The sequence below is a fragment of the Malus sylvestris genome, chromosome 3 (genome assembly GCF_916048215.2).
Source record: "Malus sylvestris chromosome 3, drMalSylv7.2, whole genome shotgun sequence".
Classification (NCBI taxonomy): Eukaryota; Viridiplantae; Streptophyta; class Magnoliopsida; order Rosales; family Rosaceae; genus Malus; species Malus sylvestris.
This window is the reverse complement of record NC_062262.1, coordinates 28,265,568-28,281,529: the sequence shown is the minus strand read 5'-3', so window position 1 is coordinate 28,281,529 and position 15,962 is coordinate 28,265,568. Positions and strand designations below refer to the sequence as shown.

Here is a 15,962-nt window from a genome sequence, read left to right as displayed (position 1 = left end):
GAATTCAAGGTATCACGAGCAAGCAAAGCAACAATCAACAAATAGGTGTTGCCCTGCTATCATTAGTGGATGAACCCAACAATGCCTTTGGTACATTTGAAGAACTGGAACTGTGTTGAACATATCATGAACACTACAAAAGTATATTATTGATCATAACTTCTCGTGATCTCTTTCTATAAGTCTTGTTTTTTGAGGTGAAATACGATATTCAGGCAAATAAAGATTGAAATAGTATAAACGGATAGAAGGAATTTAGCAGGCTTTAGAAAATCTTGTTTGGGTTTTCAACCCGGTTTAAGAAAAAAGAGACTCACTGTACAATTAGATTGACAAACTATCCTCAAACAAAACATCTTAGATTACATCGGTGGTTTGAGCCTTGCAAGCAATCCCTCCCATAGCTAGCCAACCGGTGCGCCATAAATTGATTATTTAGGCAAGTCGGGCTACTAAATAGTACCTTACTCTCTAACACCCTTAAGGGGTTTAGAAAGAGCCAAGAACTTGGGATTTAGTCATCAACTACATAAGTAGGCTACTTCGTTTTCAAGCAATTAAAAAGGCCTAACTCCCCGATAAACTGACCCCCGATCCCCTCAAATCCATTACCAGTTTAAGCTAAATACGTCTTTCTTCAAATAGAGGTGAATCCTAAATACATTAACGAGTCATAGGTATTAGAGAGTTGGGCAGTAAGTAGTGAGTACATGAAGTATAAAAAGCATTGTTGCATTAACATTATCTTCCAATTTGATATATGTGCAATTAATGTTGTACCGTTGTGCAATGTCGGATTCTATTTGTGCAGTTTGAGAAAGAGAGAAGGCATGTCGCTTCTGGTACCGTATTGATTGTTAGTTTGTTACATGAAACAATGGCGAAATACAAGATTGTTTTCCGTCATTGCTTCGTGGAAATACTCGGGTGAAAAGAGATTGAGGAGGGGCGGGAATGAAGAAACGAGCCGGATTAGTCTTAGTTATTAGTAAAGACTTTGTAAAAGTAAAACAAACCCTGCATTATAATTACATACAACTCTATCAAAGAACAGAATCTTGTATACACAGCGGTAACACGTTCGGTGGTAGGGAACCACATTCTGCTGCAGCATACAAATGCCGGCCATCCTAAGTACAACAGTGAACAGCGTCGTAGAAAGAAACTATAGGGCTTTGTGTATTGCATTAAAAGAAAAATACAAACTGGTAAATTCTACTGCTACCCCTGATCTTTATTTCCTGTACTCAATGCCAGGCAGAAGCTGATATTAAGTTCCTGTCCTTCCATCCCAAAAGCATAGCACCGTCCTTCTCAACCAGTGTATAATGCTCCGAGTAACACCTCAGCAGACCCCCAATGACAGAGTTCACATATGAGCTCAACGGGTACTGCTGAAACCCTGCCATTGTCAACCTGGATTTCCACTTGCCAAAGAGCTCGTGACGTTCCACCCTTTCCTTCCCCTCGCAAGCAATGACATTCACAATATCTCTTGCCAAACAATGCATCTCCACATTGATTCTTTCCTTGCTGTTCCTTGGGAGGGTCACATCAATAGACTCGAACATCGCCAAGTAGTATTCAAGAGTTTCCACAAACCTATTGAAAAAGGGGGTTGTGTTCGTGTTTGATTCTTGTTCCACCAAAGTGGTTACCTTTGGATTTAGAGACCTCACTGTTCTCAGCAGCCCATCCCTCGGATTGTTCTCATCAACGCTTTCATCTGGTGTGTGATGAAGCTGCAGAGGGAAGTTCACAGCAAGAGCCTCTCCAGGCCTGACATCAAGCATGTCCCGTGTGACATCAGGTGCGAAAACTGGGACTCCATGAAATTCAACTGGGATGTTAAATTTGTCTGAGATGGCTTTCAACCGTCTCCCTACTGCCTCCAACCCATCACCACGGGCATGTTTAGAAACAGGATCATCGATACCTGTAATTCGTACATGGGGAGCCCCACTGGGTCTTGCTGCAAGTGCTTGAAGGAGAGTAACCCACTGGGTTCCCTGAGCTATCTGGAAGTCTATAATGTGGATGCGGTCCTCATTTCTGCATGCCTCAGCAATGGCCCCGTTGGCTGCCATGTAACCAAACTTTAAGTATGGGCAGATCTCATACAGAATCTGCATATAGGACAGCAAGTCGTTGCCTTCAGGTTCTCTACACCTAAGGGCGTGGTAAATATTGGCACCTGATGCCTCCTTCCTGGCCACCAGCCCTTCTATCAAGTAAGCTCCAAGTCGCTGGATTGGTACTCCACCGATAGACACAGCTCCTCTAGCCTTTTCAATCAATTTTTCGAAACTTTCCTCATTGTTGTTGGAGAGAGCTCCAGCACATGCAATCAGCAATTCCTTCAGATTACTTGCTGGCAAACCCTTTAGAGATGCTTCATCTATCACTTTATGACGTTTCTCAAACTGAGCTTCAGCCAACTGCCTTTGCCGAGAAACAAAGGATGTCTGCCGTTGAACAGGGTTTGAACCCTGGTGCTCCTGGATCCATGACATGGACCTCTGGGTCTGCTGCCTGCTACTTTCTCCACTAGAAGTGTTTGGTGTGGTGACTTCTTCTTCCTCATCGTCAGGCCCCATTAAAGCACTCTCCAATTCCTGCAAAGTTTGTTTTATGTTCTGGCTACTATTTGCATCCTTTAAGGAAGAAGTCCTACCAGAATAGACCTGCAGACTGTCTCGACTACAGTCCACCGAAGGGCTTAAGCTTAACTGATTAACGTAACTGTTTGTTTCAAATGAAGAGGTACAGGAGGGGGTGGCTCCTGAGAGATTCTCCGGGGAGCTGTGCTGCTCCTGACTGTCGCTCAGTGTCGTAAGAGTATCAGAATCAAAGTGAGTCGAAAAGGGTGTATTTGGTGAGTTCTTAATATCAAATTTCAACGACCCAAGTAACCTTTTAGGTAAAGACCGAACAGTGGGAAGTGGAGCTGTATATGACAATCCTGCACCAGTCGCACCAAATCCAAAATGCTGGTCCATGCTATGAGATTGGCATCAGCTATTCCATGTGACAAGAAATCCGATTGTATAACTTATCAACCAGAATAGGATCAAGCTCTGTGCTTTCCCCAAAAGACACTCTTGGCAACCTTTGTGAACTTTCAAGATAACAAAATAAACCTGCAATATTGATACAGAAAAAGGCCAATTAACTAGAGATTCTGAGGGAAAAATTGCATATACTAACTTGAAAAGCAGAAATTATAACCAAACCACAATCTGTCTTGCCTGAATGTATTATCGAATCAATAAACACCAAGAAAAGTTTTAAATCTTAAACGGATATTAACCAGAATAAAGAGCAGGAAGCAACCACTCAGGACTCAGGAGGATCTGCATCCCAGAGTACTTGAACTACCCAAGCATAGGAAGCAACGAAATGGGCAGCTCTATTCAACCGATGTAACGGAATATTGCTTCAGCGAGTGATGTTAGTCACAGAGCAGATACCAAACAAAGGATAACCAAATGGAGATTGAATCAAACAGGGCGAGACTAATCGGCCTCATCAATCGAAAAATAGAAGATCCATTGAGCTGACACCAGGAGAACATAGCTTCAGGATTGACAAACTATGTCAAGGTGCACAATTTATAAAATTTAACTTCCATTTGAATAAATTTGGAGTAATTTTCCATTTTGGGACCAAAAATCAATACTCAAAAGCCATCAAAACCATATCCAGTTGAACTGATTTTACAAAACCCAACACTTCAAATCACAAGACGCTCCAAATCCACTCACCATCTGTTTGTTCTCAAGAAAGTGATAGAAAACAGATCAAAATAAGAAAAACCCATGATTTCCTCACCCTATACGCCACGAATCAAATACACCCTCCAATCAATGAAGCCCAATACGAGCCACAAGCTCGGATTTCCCCTTTTCCCCAAAACCCCAAATCAACAAACTACACAAAGATTCAAAAGAAATCAGATTCCTCCCAACTTTCCTTTCAACTCAACTTCCTCAGCTACCAAACAAATTATACTTAAACCAATAATTCAAAGATATACAAATCTATGAACAAATACCTGTATTTTCTCTTCTGGGTAAGTTCTGGTTTGGTCCAAGAACCTGTTCGTCAAGTCGTGGGAGCTCTGAATTCGCCGAGTCTTCGAAAGAAGCAGAAGCTAGGCTTCCAAGGTATATATAGCAGAAAGAGACGGTGAGGTGTTGGCGCCGACCATACGTTGCAATGTTTGAACAACAGAACATTCCTAGCTTTGGGTTCCTCGAAAGTCACCGGGGAGATGCCAATACGCGCTTCTTCTCGGCAAGTGAGAAACCATGGACATGTTGGTAAAAAGGGAGATAATGATATGATAGAAAATTCGGAACATTAAAAAGACTGTCGATTCAAATTCATGTTGCAGCCAGCAGATGTTATGGAATGGAATAATGGCTGGCCGCGTATTCAAATTCTCATTTATTTGATGCATCTTGTTAAAGCAAGAGAATCTCGCATATGTAAAGGTTTTATTTAGTAGAGAAAATTAATTTTGATATGATTACTCGTTATATTAAATGTATTTTGAAAGAAGAAACATATGAAAATCTTTTTATTATGTCCAAGTTAAAATTACTCACGAAGAAAAACTGTTCATTTAATCTTTTCATATTTGTGGAAATTATTAAGAATATCTTTTGTTGAACTTGAACAAAATTAAAAGGTTAACATTCATTTCTTCTTTCAAAATGACTTTAATATAGTGAATTGTTGCCGGATGTACAAATCTTGGTGACATCTCTTCTACTCTGATTGGTAGAAACCGCATGGCAGAGATCATGATAAAACTTGGATAGTGTTAACTTTTTATCTTTGCACATCTTGTTAATTTTGTGTTGTTAATCTTTTTCAATTCATTTGATCTGACAGTCAAAAATTAAGAATGATGTATGACAAGTAAAATAAGTGTATAAATAACAGTGCCCTAAAATTTTGGTGAACTTTTGGAAAATAAAAAACTATTGTATCCCTTTAATTGGATTTGTAGTTGTGTCATATTGCGTAGGAAGAGGATCCTCCATTTTGTGGGGATCATAGGGATCTTCACATCCTAACCGTTCCAGTTCAATATGAGAGTATGAATATGTTGAAAAGATAAATTGGGTATTTTTCTTATTTGAATTAGGATTAGTGATAAAACATGTTCAAATGGAAAATTATTGTTTTTTCTAGCTTGAATCGTGGGTTGGAAACCAAAGTTTGTTGAAGATTGAACGTGTGGACATGAGTTTAATCACCACGGGATGGTTGAGTGGTTGATGATGAAATTCAAGTTTGTATTCCACATAATACGTTATGGGTTCAATTCCTGACGCTAGTGAGTCGTACAATGGTAACCATGAAGAGGCTGAAACGTCTCTATTAGTCTTCCTAACAGCTGAAAAAGTGAACTATCGCAGAAAAAACACCCGGTGGTCCCTTTTTTGTCAAAAAAAAAAAAACGAGTGGACATGAATTTGACTCGAGAAAAGTTTGTCAAACTTGCAGACTTTTCTTCTCTTAACAAATTTAAACAATAGAACCTTATTGATTTAGCTTAATTAATTCAAAATTAATTAAGGTTATAACTTTGGTCTCTTTTAGGTGATTATAAGTCAATTGTGTTGGAGAACAATTCAAAAATAAATAAAAATAACAGAAATAACAGAACTTGAAATTTTAATACTTTATTAACCACAAATACTTGTTATACATAATGAAATATATAAATAAATACAAGAATTAAAATGATACTAACTTGATTAACTACAGGTACAACGTCTACTCGACCGGGATACAACTACCTAATTCTACAACTCGCACTGGATTATAGAATTCTAGCGAATTTGTTTTGTGTGTTTACTCTTTGGAAAGTTTGTACAGAAGTAAAGGAGAAAGAAAAAATGATCTACGATGGAACTGAGACTCCAGTTATATAGGCTCATTCATACCTCTTCAAATACCTTTTGGATGTATCTAAAACTACACAAAGAGTTGTATAGGCTCTTTCACACCCTTTCAACTCTTTCCAAAGAGTTGTGTTTATTAATCAAATGTTTTTAATTAATTTTAATTAAAAACTTAATTTGAATTAATATTATGGTATAATCATCAAGCCTAATCCACATAATTAGTGGTTCAAACCTCAATTCTCATTCCAAATGATCCAATATCTAATCACTAGTAAGGATGACTAACTTAATATAAGGACCTCAAGGGAAGGACCTCAAGTTCCCTTGAGTTCTCTGATGTGGGACTAAAGGAGCTCAAAAACGCCAACAAATGGATCACCATTTTAGGATATAAACCGGGATCCTGGAGTTGCTTTTCAAGAAAAAAGAACAAGAAAATCATCTTGTCTGGATTGGAGGAGGAAATTCAGAAGTGCTATGGAACCAAGTGGTTTAAATTAGTTTGGAGAAGAAATATCGTATTGTCCGGTGTGGCTGTAATGCTACTAGCACTTGGTGCTATGGTATTTTAGCTGTTAAATTTGATTTGCACAACTGTTGAATCTTTTATTTTTAATCTCAAACATTTTTCGTATCACTTAGTGCTACGTACCGTTGAAGAAATTTACCTATTGACTTTTAATGTTTGTTGAAAAAAATGGTTTAAATTTGATTTAATGTTCGATCCAGACCGAGTCGACTTTTTGAGAGGAAATTTACCTATTGACTTCCAATTTGGAGTGCATGATGACTTTTTTTTATTGATCATATCACCTCATTAAGGGGTCATCAATTAGTATATAAAGGATTAAATCAGACTGTTTAAAGTCGACACCTTCAATAAACTTCCACATTTGCTTGATAATCGATGTGGCTAATTGCCGAGAAGAGGAAAGCTGGTAACTTTCTCGACTTTCTTTCAAATTCTTCCATGTTGTGATTGAACCCAAGGACGGAGCTAGAAATGTTTTTGATTGGGGGCGTCCTAAAACAACCAAGTAAAATAATGGGTGTTATGTTGTTGAGGGTCAAGTTATGATATTTCATTGGTTGAATCCAATCTATTTATGAAACTCCTAGTTCAATTGAGTTTGATTTAGTTTAGAAAATGTGGAATATTCGGAACCAAAATAAAAAATTTAATTGTTATTTTAATTGTCATGATAATTTTTTTCATCGCCCAAAAATCTGAATGGGGGCGGATGCCCCCTTTGGGCCTTAGGTAGTTCCGCCCTTGATTGAACTGTCTACTTTTTAGATCTTTTATATATCATTTATGCAAAAATCATTACGTCATCTAATGAATAATAATTATAGATAGATAAATCATGTTTCTCACTTAAACACTTAGTTATTTATAATTTTGTTCTTTTTTCTGCTGAACTAATTATATTCATCTCATTCCTCCTCCCAAACGTCTATTTTTTTTTCCAAAGATATAATTTATTATAAACGAATATAAATGTTTACTTCTTGCGTCAAAATATTAAACAAAAAACCCAAGGCCAATACAGTCTATAAAAAAAATGACCCTTAATAGAAAAGTTTACATCTTGCGCCTGATTGTCTAGTTTTATTTTCATTGTTTTGTCTAGATTAATCATTCATAACAATGTGCGATAGATTCATTTTCTTTCTTATCTTCATATATTCACGTGCCGACAAGCATATAACCCTTTGTAGGCTCATTCTGAACCGTGGATTAGTATGTTACTCAAATCTGAACCGTTGATTAATATTTATTTACTCCTATCCAATTTTGGATTTAGGGTGAGGTGAGTGGTGACAGCTGCAACTGTAAAATTCGAATAAACGACATGTAACCCAACGGTGCGTGGACTGAAACGCGACGAATAAAGACCACCCCGTAGGCAGCGACACTAATGAAGCACACACATTGCCACGTGGAAATTTGAATCTTATTCCTTTTTACTCTTTTACATGACTTGGCACGCACTTCAAGAAGGTGTCCTAACTTTTATCCCACGTTTCGCCGTTTGTTTTCTTACCTAATTATATTTTGCATAAGGGTAATGAGTGATATACCAACTTTTTTTAGATCAGATTTATAAATTATGTGATGTGTTATCAATAAAAAGTATGTACTTTAATTTACACTCATTAATAATTTAATTAACAACTATGTTCTACTTGCTTGCAAGTTGTTAAGTATATTAGTATTAGACCTTTCTTCTTCTTTTATTTTTTTTTAAGAGCAACCATAGAGTGATTTAATTGATAAGAACAGAAAAATAAAAGAATGTGCCATATTAGGTACATATTCTTTAGTAACCAAATCTTTAATCTAGAGAGAAATTTATCAAACTAATTCATTAGATAAACTTTTACATAACTATCATCAGCAACTATTACCAACACAAACAATAAACAATACAAATTTAACGCAGAGAAGATAAAAAACGTCATGGACCTTTCTTCTTGGATATGTATATAGATATATTAAGGGGGGTGTATTCAATTGAGAATGTGAGAGATTTTAATGGATTTATAAATCCATGGATTTTTATGGAGTTTAATTGATTTGTAGAGATTCCATATAAAATTTTGATTCAATTCCCTCGAAATCTCATGGGAAGAGGTGAGATTTGTGGATACTTAAAATACACTACGAAATCTCTCCAATTCCCTCTAATTCTTTAACTTTCTCAAATTCCTTAAAATCAATTTCTAATTGAATACACCTGGAATGTTATAAACTTATTTAAAATCTTAATTGAATACACCTGGATTTCTAAGGATTTTAATAAACTATTTTGAAATTCTAATTGAATACACCTAGAATTTCAGAGAATCACTTAAAATCTTAATTGAATACCCCTGGAATTATTAATTCCCTGAAACTCTCTCAGAATCCTAATTGAATACACCCCTCTAAAATAATAATATCGATGTGTTTCATGAAAGCAAACGGATGGATTTTTCTAATAAATAGATTTTTTATTTTTAACTTTTTACAAACTGAGTTCAATCTTTTCTCGTCATAGGTAAAGATTGCGGCTGAGTTTGGTGCCATTATCCTATTAGTCCATTGATAACTTTCTTTTGTGTTCTTAGTTTATTTTGGCTTCCCATTTCCTATACAAACTCCTTTACTTGAGTGCAACGTGCTCCCTTCTTAGAGATTTTAATGTTCAAGGAGTTCAATGTATTTATTGAGGAGCAATTTTGTTGCTGATGCTCCAGCAAATTGTGAATATATTATATCGGATGTTTGTATTTGGTTCTCTCAAGTTGTTGGTTTTAAAATTATTTGTCGATAATCAACAGTTAAGATTCTTTAACATGACTTGTTATGTTGTTCGATTGTAATCTGCATCGTAATTTCCTTATGAAATGATATGTAAAAATGAAACTGTGAAACTTAGATGGAGTACGTGAAACATGTTTAATCAATAATCATATTAGAATAATGTTAAGTATATCAACTTTTTAGACCAAATTTGTAAACAATGTGATGTGTCACAAATATAAGATAAACACGTTAATCAACATTTCAATAATTATTTAATCATCAACAATCACATCATATAGCTTACAAAAACTAAGTTGAATGGATGTTCTCCCTAACAATAGCCGTTATAGTAACAATAGCATCCATATATTGTTATGGTCCATTTAGATACGTACGACAGACAATGAACTTGAAGGAGAAATGTCAGAATCAATATATCTAGCCAAATCATCCAAGTCTTTTTAGCCTTCAAATCTTCAATCATATATTGGCCAAAAGAGGAGACATGTTTCTGTTCAACCAAACCCTACAAATCACGTCAGGATTCTGTCACGCTATCATATAGCCAATTAACACGTACACTCTCCACCCTCTTTTGGCATGATCGTCGACAAAATTAAACTCTACTCTCACGTTATTTTCACTTTCTTTTGATCTCATCTCTGTTTTTGTTTCCATGAACTAATGATGAACCAGAACTTTACAGGACTTTGCTGGATAAAGGATAAGGTTGCTTAAGGACTAATTAAAAGCATGCTTATGCTAATTAACGAATATTCCCGAACGTTAACAAAAGCACTTTTAGTCTTTCAGTACATAAAGGGATAGATAAAGGATAAGGTTGCTTAAGGACTAATTAAAAGCATGCTTATGCTAATTAACGAATATTCCCGAACGTTAACAAAAGCACTTTTAGTCTTTCAGTACATAAAGGGATAGATATTAAGCATTAATTCTCAAGTGTTTGCTTTTGCTTATGACTGGACAATCATGATCATCAACTTCCTCACATTTTCATGTACTATCCTCATTCACACTACAATATCTAAGTTACTTTTAAGGGATGTTAAAGTAATTGTCTATTATCTTTATATATAAAGTCAAAGGCCCAATGAACGGTGTATTTTAGTGTCAGAAGCTTCACAAAAAATAATTGGACAAAAATACCCCTCAAACAAAAAACTTTAAAAGTAACTCAAAATGATGCATCAAATGTGGTAGGGGTATTTTTGTCATTTTAAGAATGTTTTTTTATTAATTAATTTTTTTTGTACAATTTTTATTTTTATTGTATTTTTAATAATTAGTATCTCACAATAAGCTAGCAATAATGTGATTCAATTAGCTGTTCATTAAATATTATTTTCTCTATTTTTAAACATGTTCAAAACATCTTAAGGGACGTGTAATGCTGGTTATAAAAATGTCTTTCGCACACGGATAATAATATAATTAAATTAGTCGTCATTTTAACAATGTTTTTTTAATAATTAATTTTTTTTGTACAGTTTTTTTTTTATAATTATTATCTCACAATAGGCTATAATGATGTGATTCAATTAATTGTTCATTAAATATTATTTTCTCTAGTTTTAAACACGTTCAAAACATCTTAAGAGGTGTGTAATGCTGCCAGTTATAAAAATGTCTTTCCCACGCGGATAATAATGTGATTAAATTAGTTGTCAAATGTTTTTTTTAACAAACGATATTATCTACATTAAGGGGGATGAGGGTTGGCTTAGCCTCACAATGGACTAGCAATAATGTGATTCAATCAATTGTTTATTAAATATTATTTTCTCTATTATTAATATAAATTCAATAGAGACATATTTTATTATGTGAATTTAGCTGCTTTAATTGGTTTATGAGGGGTTTCTTCCAGCATGATCTAAGATTATTCATTTACTTCAAATATTTAACTTTCCTTTTGTCAATTTACGCATATAAATACATTTAAAACATGTAAGTCGTGCTTAGCGTGCCGTGATTCAAAAAATGTCATGCGCGTGAATGAAGGCTAGTTCTTATAGCGTTTACAATTTAACATCATGTCATCGACATGAATTAACTATTCATAAATTATTAGAAGGCTCATTATACAAAATAGTTCATGAGATTTGCATGATCAATAGAAATGGTCCTTGAGATTGTCCACCATCCATGATTTTGGTCATTCCGTTAAAAACTCTTTGCGCAATTTTAAAAGCTTCATAACTCAATCGATTCTTAACCAAATTTGACCCATAATATATCAAAATGAAGATAAGAAAGTGTAGAACAATATTATACCTATTTCGAAGCCCAATGATTGCCGGAGATGGCCGGAAAATAGCCTGAAAGGTGACTGGTTCGCTGGAAAACTGAAAAACTCGCCGAAACTGGGTAAACTTTAAACATTCATAACTTCTATAATACTCAACAAAATCGAGTGATTCAAAAACGAAAATCATACTTCTCAACGAGACGAAGAGAATGGCATCTTTTTTTACTGCTAAATCGCCGTGTTTTGGCTGGAAAACTGTTCGAAATAGGCCAACTCGAAAATGGTTAGCCATTTTCGAACTGTTGTCCGACCAAACCACGGCGAGTTAGCCTTCAAAAAAGGTACCATTCTCTTCATCTCATCAAGAAGTATGATTTTCATTTTTGAATCACTTGATTTTGTTGAGTATTGAAGAGGTTATGAACGTTTAAAGTTTACCCAGTTTCGGGTGAGTTTTCTAGTTTTCCTGCAGACCAGTCACCTTTTAGGCTATTTTCCGACCATCTCCGGCAACCATTGGGCTTCCAAATTGGTATAATATTATTTTACACTTTCCTATCTTCATTTTGATAGATTATGGGTTGAATTTGGTTAAGAAACGATTAAGTTATAAAGCTTTGAAAATTGCCCAAATATTTTTTAACGGAATGACCAAAATCATAGATGGTGGACAATCTCATGGACCATTTCTATTGATCATGCAAATCTCAAAGACTATTTTGTATAATAAGCCTTATTAGAATAGGGTATTGCAATTTTATGTGTTATATATGAGTTACCAACGAGTTTATATATGCACATTCAAGATACAGACCCAAGTTGATAAGTATTGTTAAATAAAACATGTTTTATTATATGAGTGAACTGTAACATTACATTATGTCGTGATGCCGACATTAACAAATTTTCATTATAAAAGAAGTATGTTAGTTGTGGAATGTGACACGAGAAATTATTTTATCCCTATCTAATTATTATAGTGGTCAAAAGTTGTCGAATCAAATCCATTATATCTTGAGGTGTGCTATCTACACATCCCATTTTAGTTCTCACACACCCCTTGATAATTTTTGTCCGTTGATCTTCTTCAATTCATCTGATCCGACGGTCGAAAATTAAAAAGGTGTGTGAGAAGTAAAATGGGGTGTGTGGATATCACACCCCTATATCTTATGTACAACTAATGGTCTAAAAATTCATAATGCTCTTAATTAGTAAGAGTGATCATAAACCATGGCTAAGATAGAATAATCGAAAATATTTTACAGACCATAATTTAGGGTTTAAGATTTAGGATTAGGGTTTACTCAGTGTTTAAAATATCAGTATCGGTGGAAATATCGATAAGCAAATTTGTGGAAATATCCATGGATATATCAATTTCGACATTGATATCGGTTGCTTTTGATGAAAAAAAAATGAAAATTTAAAATGAAATTTAGGAAATGTCAAATACTGGTTCAGATGAAATATAAGAGTTTCTCCGATTTTAACCGATACGTCAGAAATATCGACGAATCTATTGATTTTGGCCAAAATTTAAGAGTTTCTTCAATTTAGAGTGAAGTTTACACTTCACAAGTCCCTCCATATTTTTCTCTGATTTTTCGAATATTTCACGAAAATATCGACCGTTTTGAAGAAATTTCAAACAATGAGTTTACTTGGTGGAACTCCCCAAAGTAAACAAGAAATAGTAACTGTAAACACGAAATTTTCCTGAAACAAACGAGACAAGAACAACATGTACAAAATAATATTTGTATTTGATGATTTTGGGTTACAATCTCTCTCAAATTTGATCCTCTGATTCGATCTCCGTAAGGTGTGTATTTGTGGATGTGCAATTGATCCAGGGGCCGTCGAGGCTTGATCTTGAATGACGGTGATGAATGGATCTTCAAGGGCTTTTGGACTTGATCTTGAAGGATGATGAACGGATCTTCAAGGGTTTTTGGGATTGATCTTGAAGAACAGTGATGAACGGATCTTCAAGGGCTTTTGGGCTTGATCTTGAAGGACGGTTGGATGAACGGATATTTAAGGGTTTTTGGGCTTGATCTTGAACGGATCTTCAAAGGCTTTTGGGCTTGATCTTGAAGGATAGTTGGATGAACGGATCTTTAAGGCTTTTGGGCTTGATCTTGAAGAACTGTTGATGAACGAATCTTCAAAGGCCTTTGGGGCTTGATCTTGATGAACAGTTGATGAATGGATCTTCAAGGGCTTTTGGGCTTTATCTTGAAGAACGGTTGGATGTGTGGATTTGTTGATGTTGTTGATCCAAAGGGTCATTGGGGCTTGATCTTAGGATGAACGGATGATGAACGATGAACGCTTTTTTCAAGGGTCGTCGTGGCTTGATCTTGAATTGGTGGAAGTTCCTTCAAAGGGTCGTTGGGGCTTGATTTTGAAGGTGGATGATTGTTGATCCAAGGGCCGTCGGGGCTTGATCTTGGAGGTTGAGTTGACGAAGAACGAAGAGAGCTTTCTTAATCCTTTGGGATTTGCTTGGGAGCTTTAGAGTTTCAGAGCTTCAAGGTTTTGGTTTAATGTGAATTGGTTATGAATTTATTCCCCCAAATGAATGAATTAGCCTTCTATTTATAGAAATTTCCAAGGCCTAGTTTTGAATATAATATTCCAGATGAAATAAGTCGTTTCTGCCAGGTGTTGACACGTGTCCTGTTTGATGACTTTTTCGACTCTTTTCGATTTTTTTCGTTGAGTCACACGCTACATGTAAAATTTATGTGACACGTGAACGTTGAAATTTTGATTTATCGGTCAACATTTATTTACCAAAATTTCGATGTCTACAAATGCCCCCACTTCAAGGCGTGTCGTATACATGTGCTTGTCACGTGTAGGAGATGCATTTTGAAGTCCCTTATTGTAGATGTCAATCCAAGGGCCATCGAGGCTTGATCTTGAATTGGGCTGGAGATTTCTTCAAGGGCCGTTGATGCTTGATCTTGAATTGGGCTTGAGATTTCTTCAAGGGCCGTTGATGCTTGATCTTGAATTGGGCTGAAAATGTCTTCAAGGGTCGTCGAGGCTTAATCTTGAAGGTTGAAATTGGACCACAAGGAGCTTCATGTGCTAGATGATCTTTGGCTTTGGTAGTGGATGAATTGGCATGTATTTGTTTTTGTGCTTGTTGGCTTTCCACATCTTTGATCTTGAACTGGGTTGGAGGATTTTCTAGATTCCTTCAATTGTTAACTTTCCTCAGCTTATTCTTGAACTGGATTTGATTCAAGGGTGGTGGACGCTTGATCTTGAATTGGACTCGTGATTTCCTCAAGGGCCGTCGAGGCTTGATCTTGAATTTGGCTGGAAGCTTCTTCAAGGGCCGTTGAGGCTTGATTCTTGAAGGTTGACTCGAACACATGGCAAGCAGGCACGAGATGAAGGTGACGACTTGTTGCTTTGTTCAATCTTTCTAATTCACACCTGAGTAGTTTGGTCAACGGTATGATCTTCAAGATTGATGGGCTCTTCTTCTAGTTGGTGACTTGATCTTTAAGGATTTGATTAAAGGGTGGTGAATCGGCACGTGTAGCCCACAACGCCTAGCGAGTCGACCCAAGAATTTAAGGGTCAAAACGAGTCCTCCACCTAGAGTGATTGCAACCCTGATAATATGAGATACTTTTGATTTTGAAGAAGTAGCGGATGAATCGACATGTGCTTTGTTGTGCTTGTCTCCACATGCTTCAATGTATCATTTTCCCTTGCCTTATCTATTCTTTTGGCAGAATGTGGCATTTTCTCGAGTTCCTCAGCTCAGACTCCTTCTGCTGAGTTGACTGTGCATGCTGCATTCTTCTCTGCTTATTTCTTTTGCACGTTGTCTCCACATGCTGCAGGGTATCATTTTCACTTGCCTTATCTGTTCTTCACACAAATGTGGCATCTTCTCGAGTTCCTCAACTCAGACTCCTTCTGCTGAGTTGACTGTGCATGCTGCATTCTTCTCTGCTTGTTTCTTCTACACGTTGTCTCCACATGCTACAAGGTATCATTTTCACTTGCCTTATCTGTTCTCTAGGCAGATGTGGCAGCTTCTTTGGAAGTACGGCAGCAGGGGAAGACTGGTACTCGAGAGCAATACCATGTAAGTAACCAGGCAAAGGTTCCAGGTAGTCGATTCCTTACCTGATTTTGAGTGGAGGTTCCGACATATTGCTTTCTTTACCATTGTTTTTGCAGGTAAGAACAAGGATAAAGGAAAGGACAGGGAGAACAGATGATATGAAATACTCTTGCTTTCTACCCTGGTGATATGAGATACTTTTGCTTTGGTGTCATTTGTTTACAGAGGTACCCCAAGGAATAAGGAATACTGAGTGACTCGAGAGGGTTTGTTGGAAATGTATTCTCAGATATGAAGAAAGGTTGAGTATGTCTGCCTTGTTATGAAGGGTGAAGGTAGACAGTTATAGGAAGTTCTTTAATACCTGTAGAGGTACTATTC

At 36.1% G+C, this 15,962-nt stretch overlaps 1 protein-coding gene across 1 annotated transcript; it reads right to left on the bottom strand.

The window, feature by feature from the left end:
* Positions 1-1,006: 1,006 nt before the first annotated feature.
* On the bottom strand, positions 1,007-4,425 carry LOC126615862 (chitin-inducible gibberellin-responsive protein 1-like). The gene is made up of 2 exons (XM_050283782.1): positions 4,055-4,425; positions 1,007-3,140 (listed from the first exon to the last, which is right to left on the bottom strand). Exon 2 carries the CDS (start codon positions 2,997-2,999, stop codon positions 1,248-1,250), a length of 1,752 nt encoding a protein of 583 aa, XP_050139739.1. The 5' UTR covers positions 3,000-3,140; positions 4,055-4,425; the 3' UTR covers positions 1,007-1,247.
* Positions 4,426-15,962: the final 11,537 nt, after the last annotated feature.

What these genes read in the sequence shown, in the direction of transcription:
- LOC126615862 (XM_050283782.1), bottom strand. Translation starts at nt 2,999, where the DNA reads ATGGACCAGCATTTTGGATTTGGTGCGACTGGTGCAGGATTGTCATAT.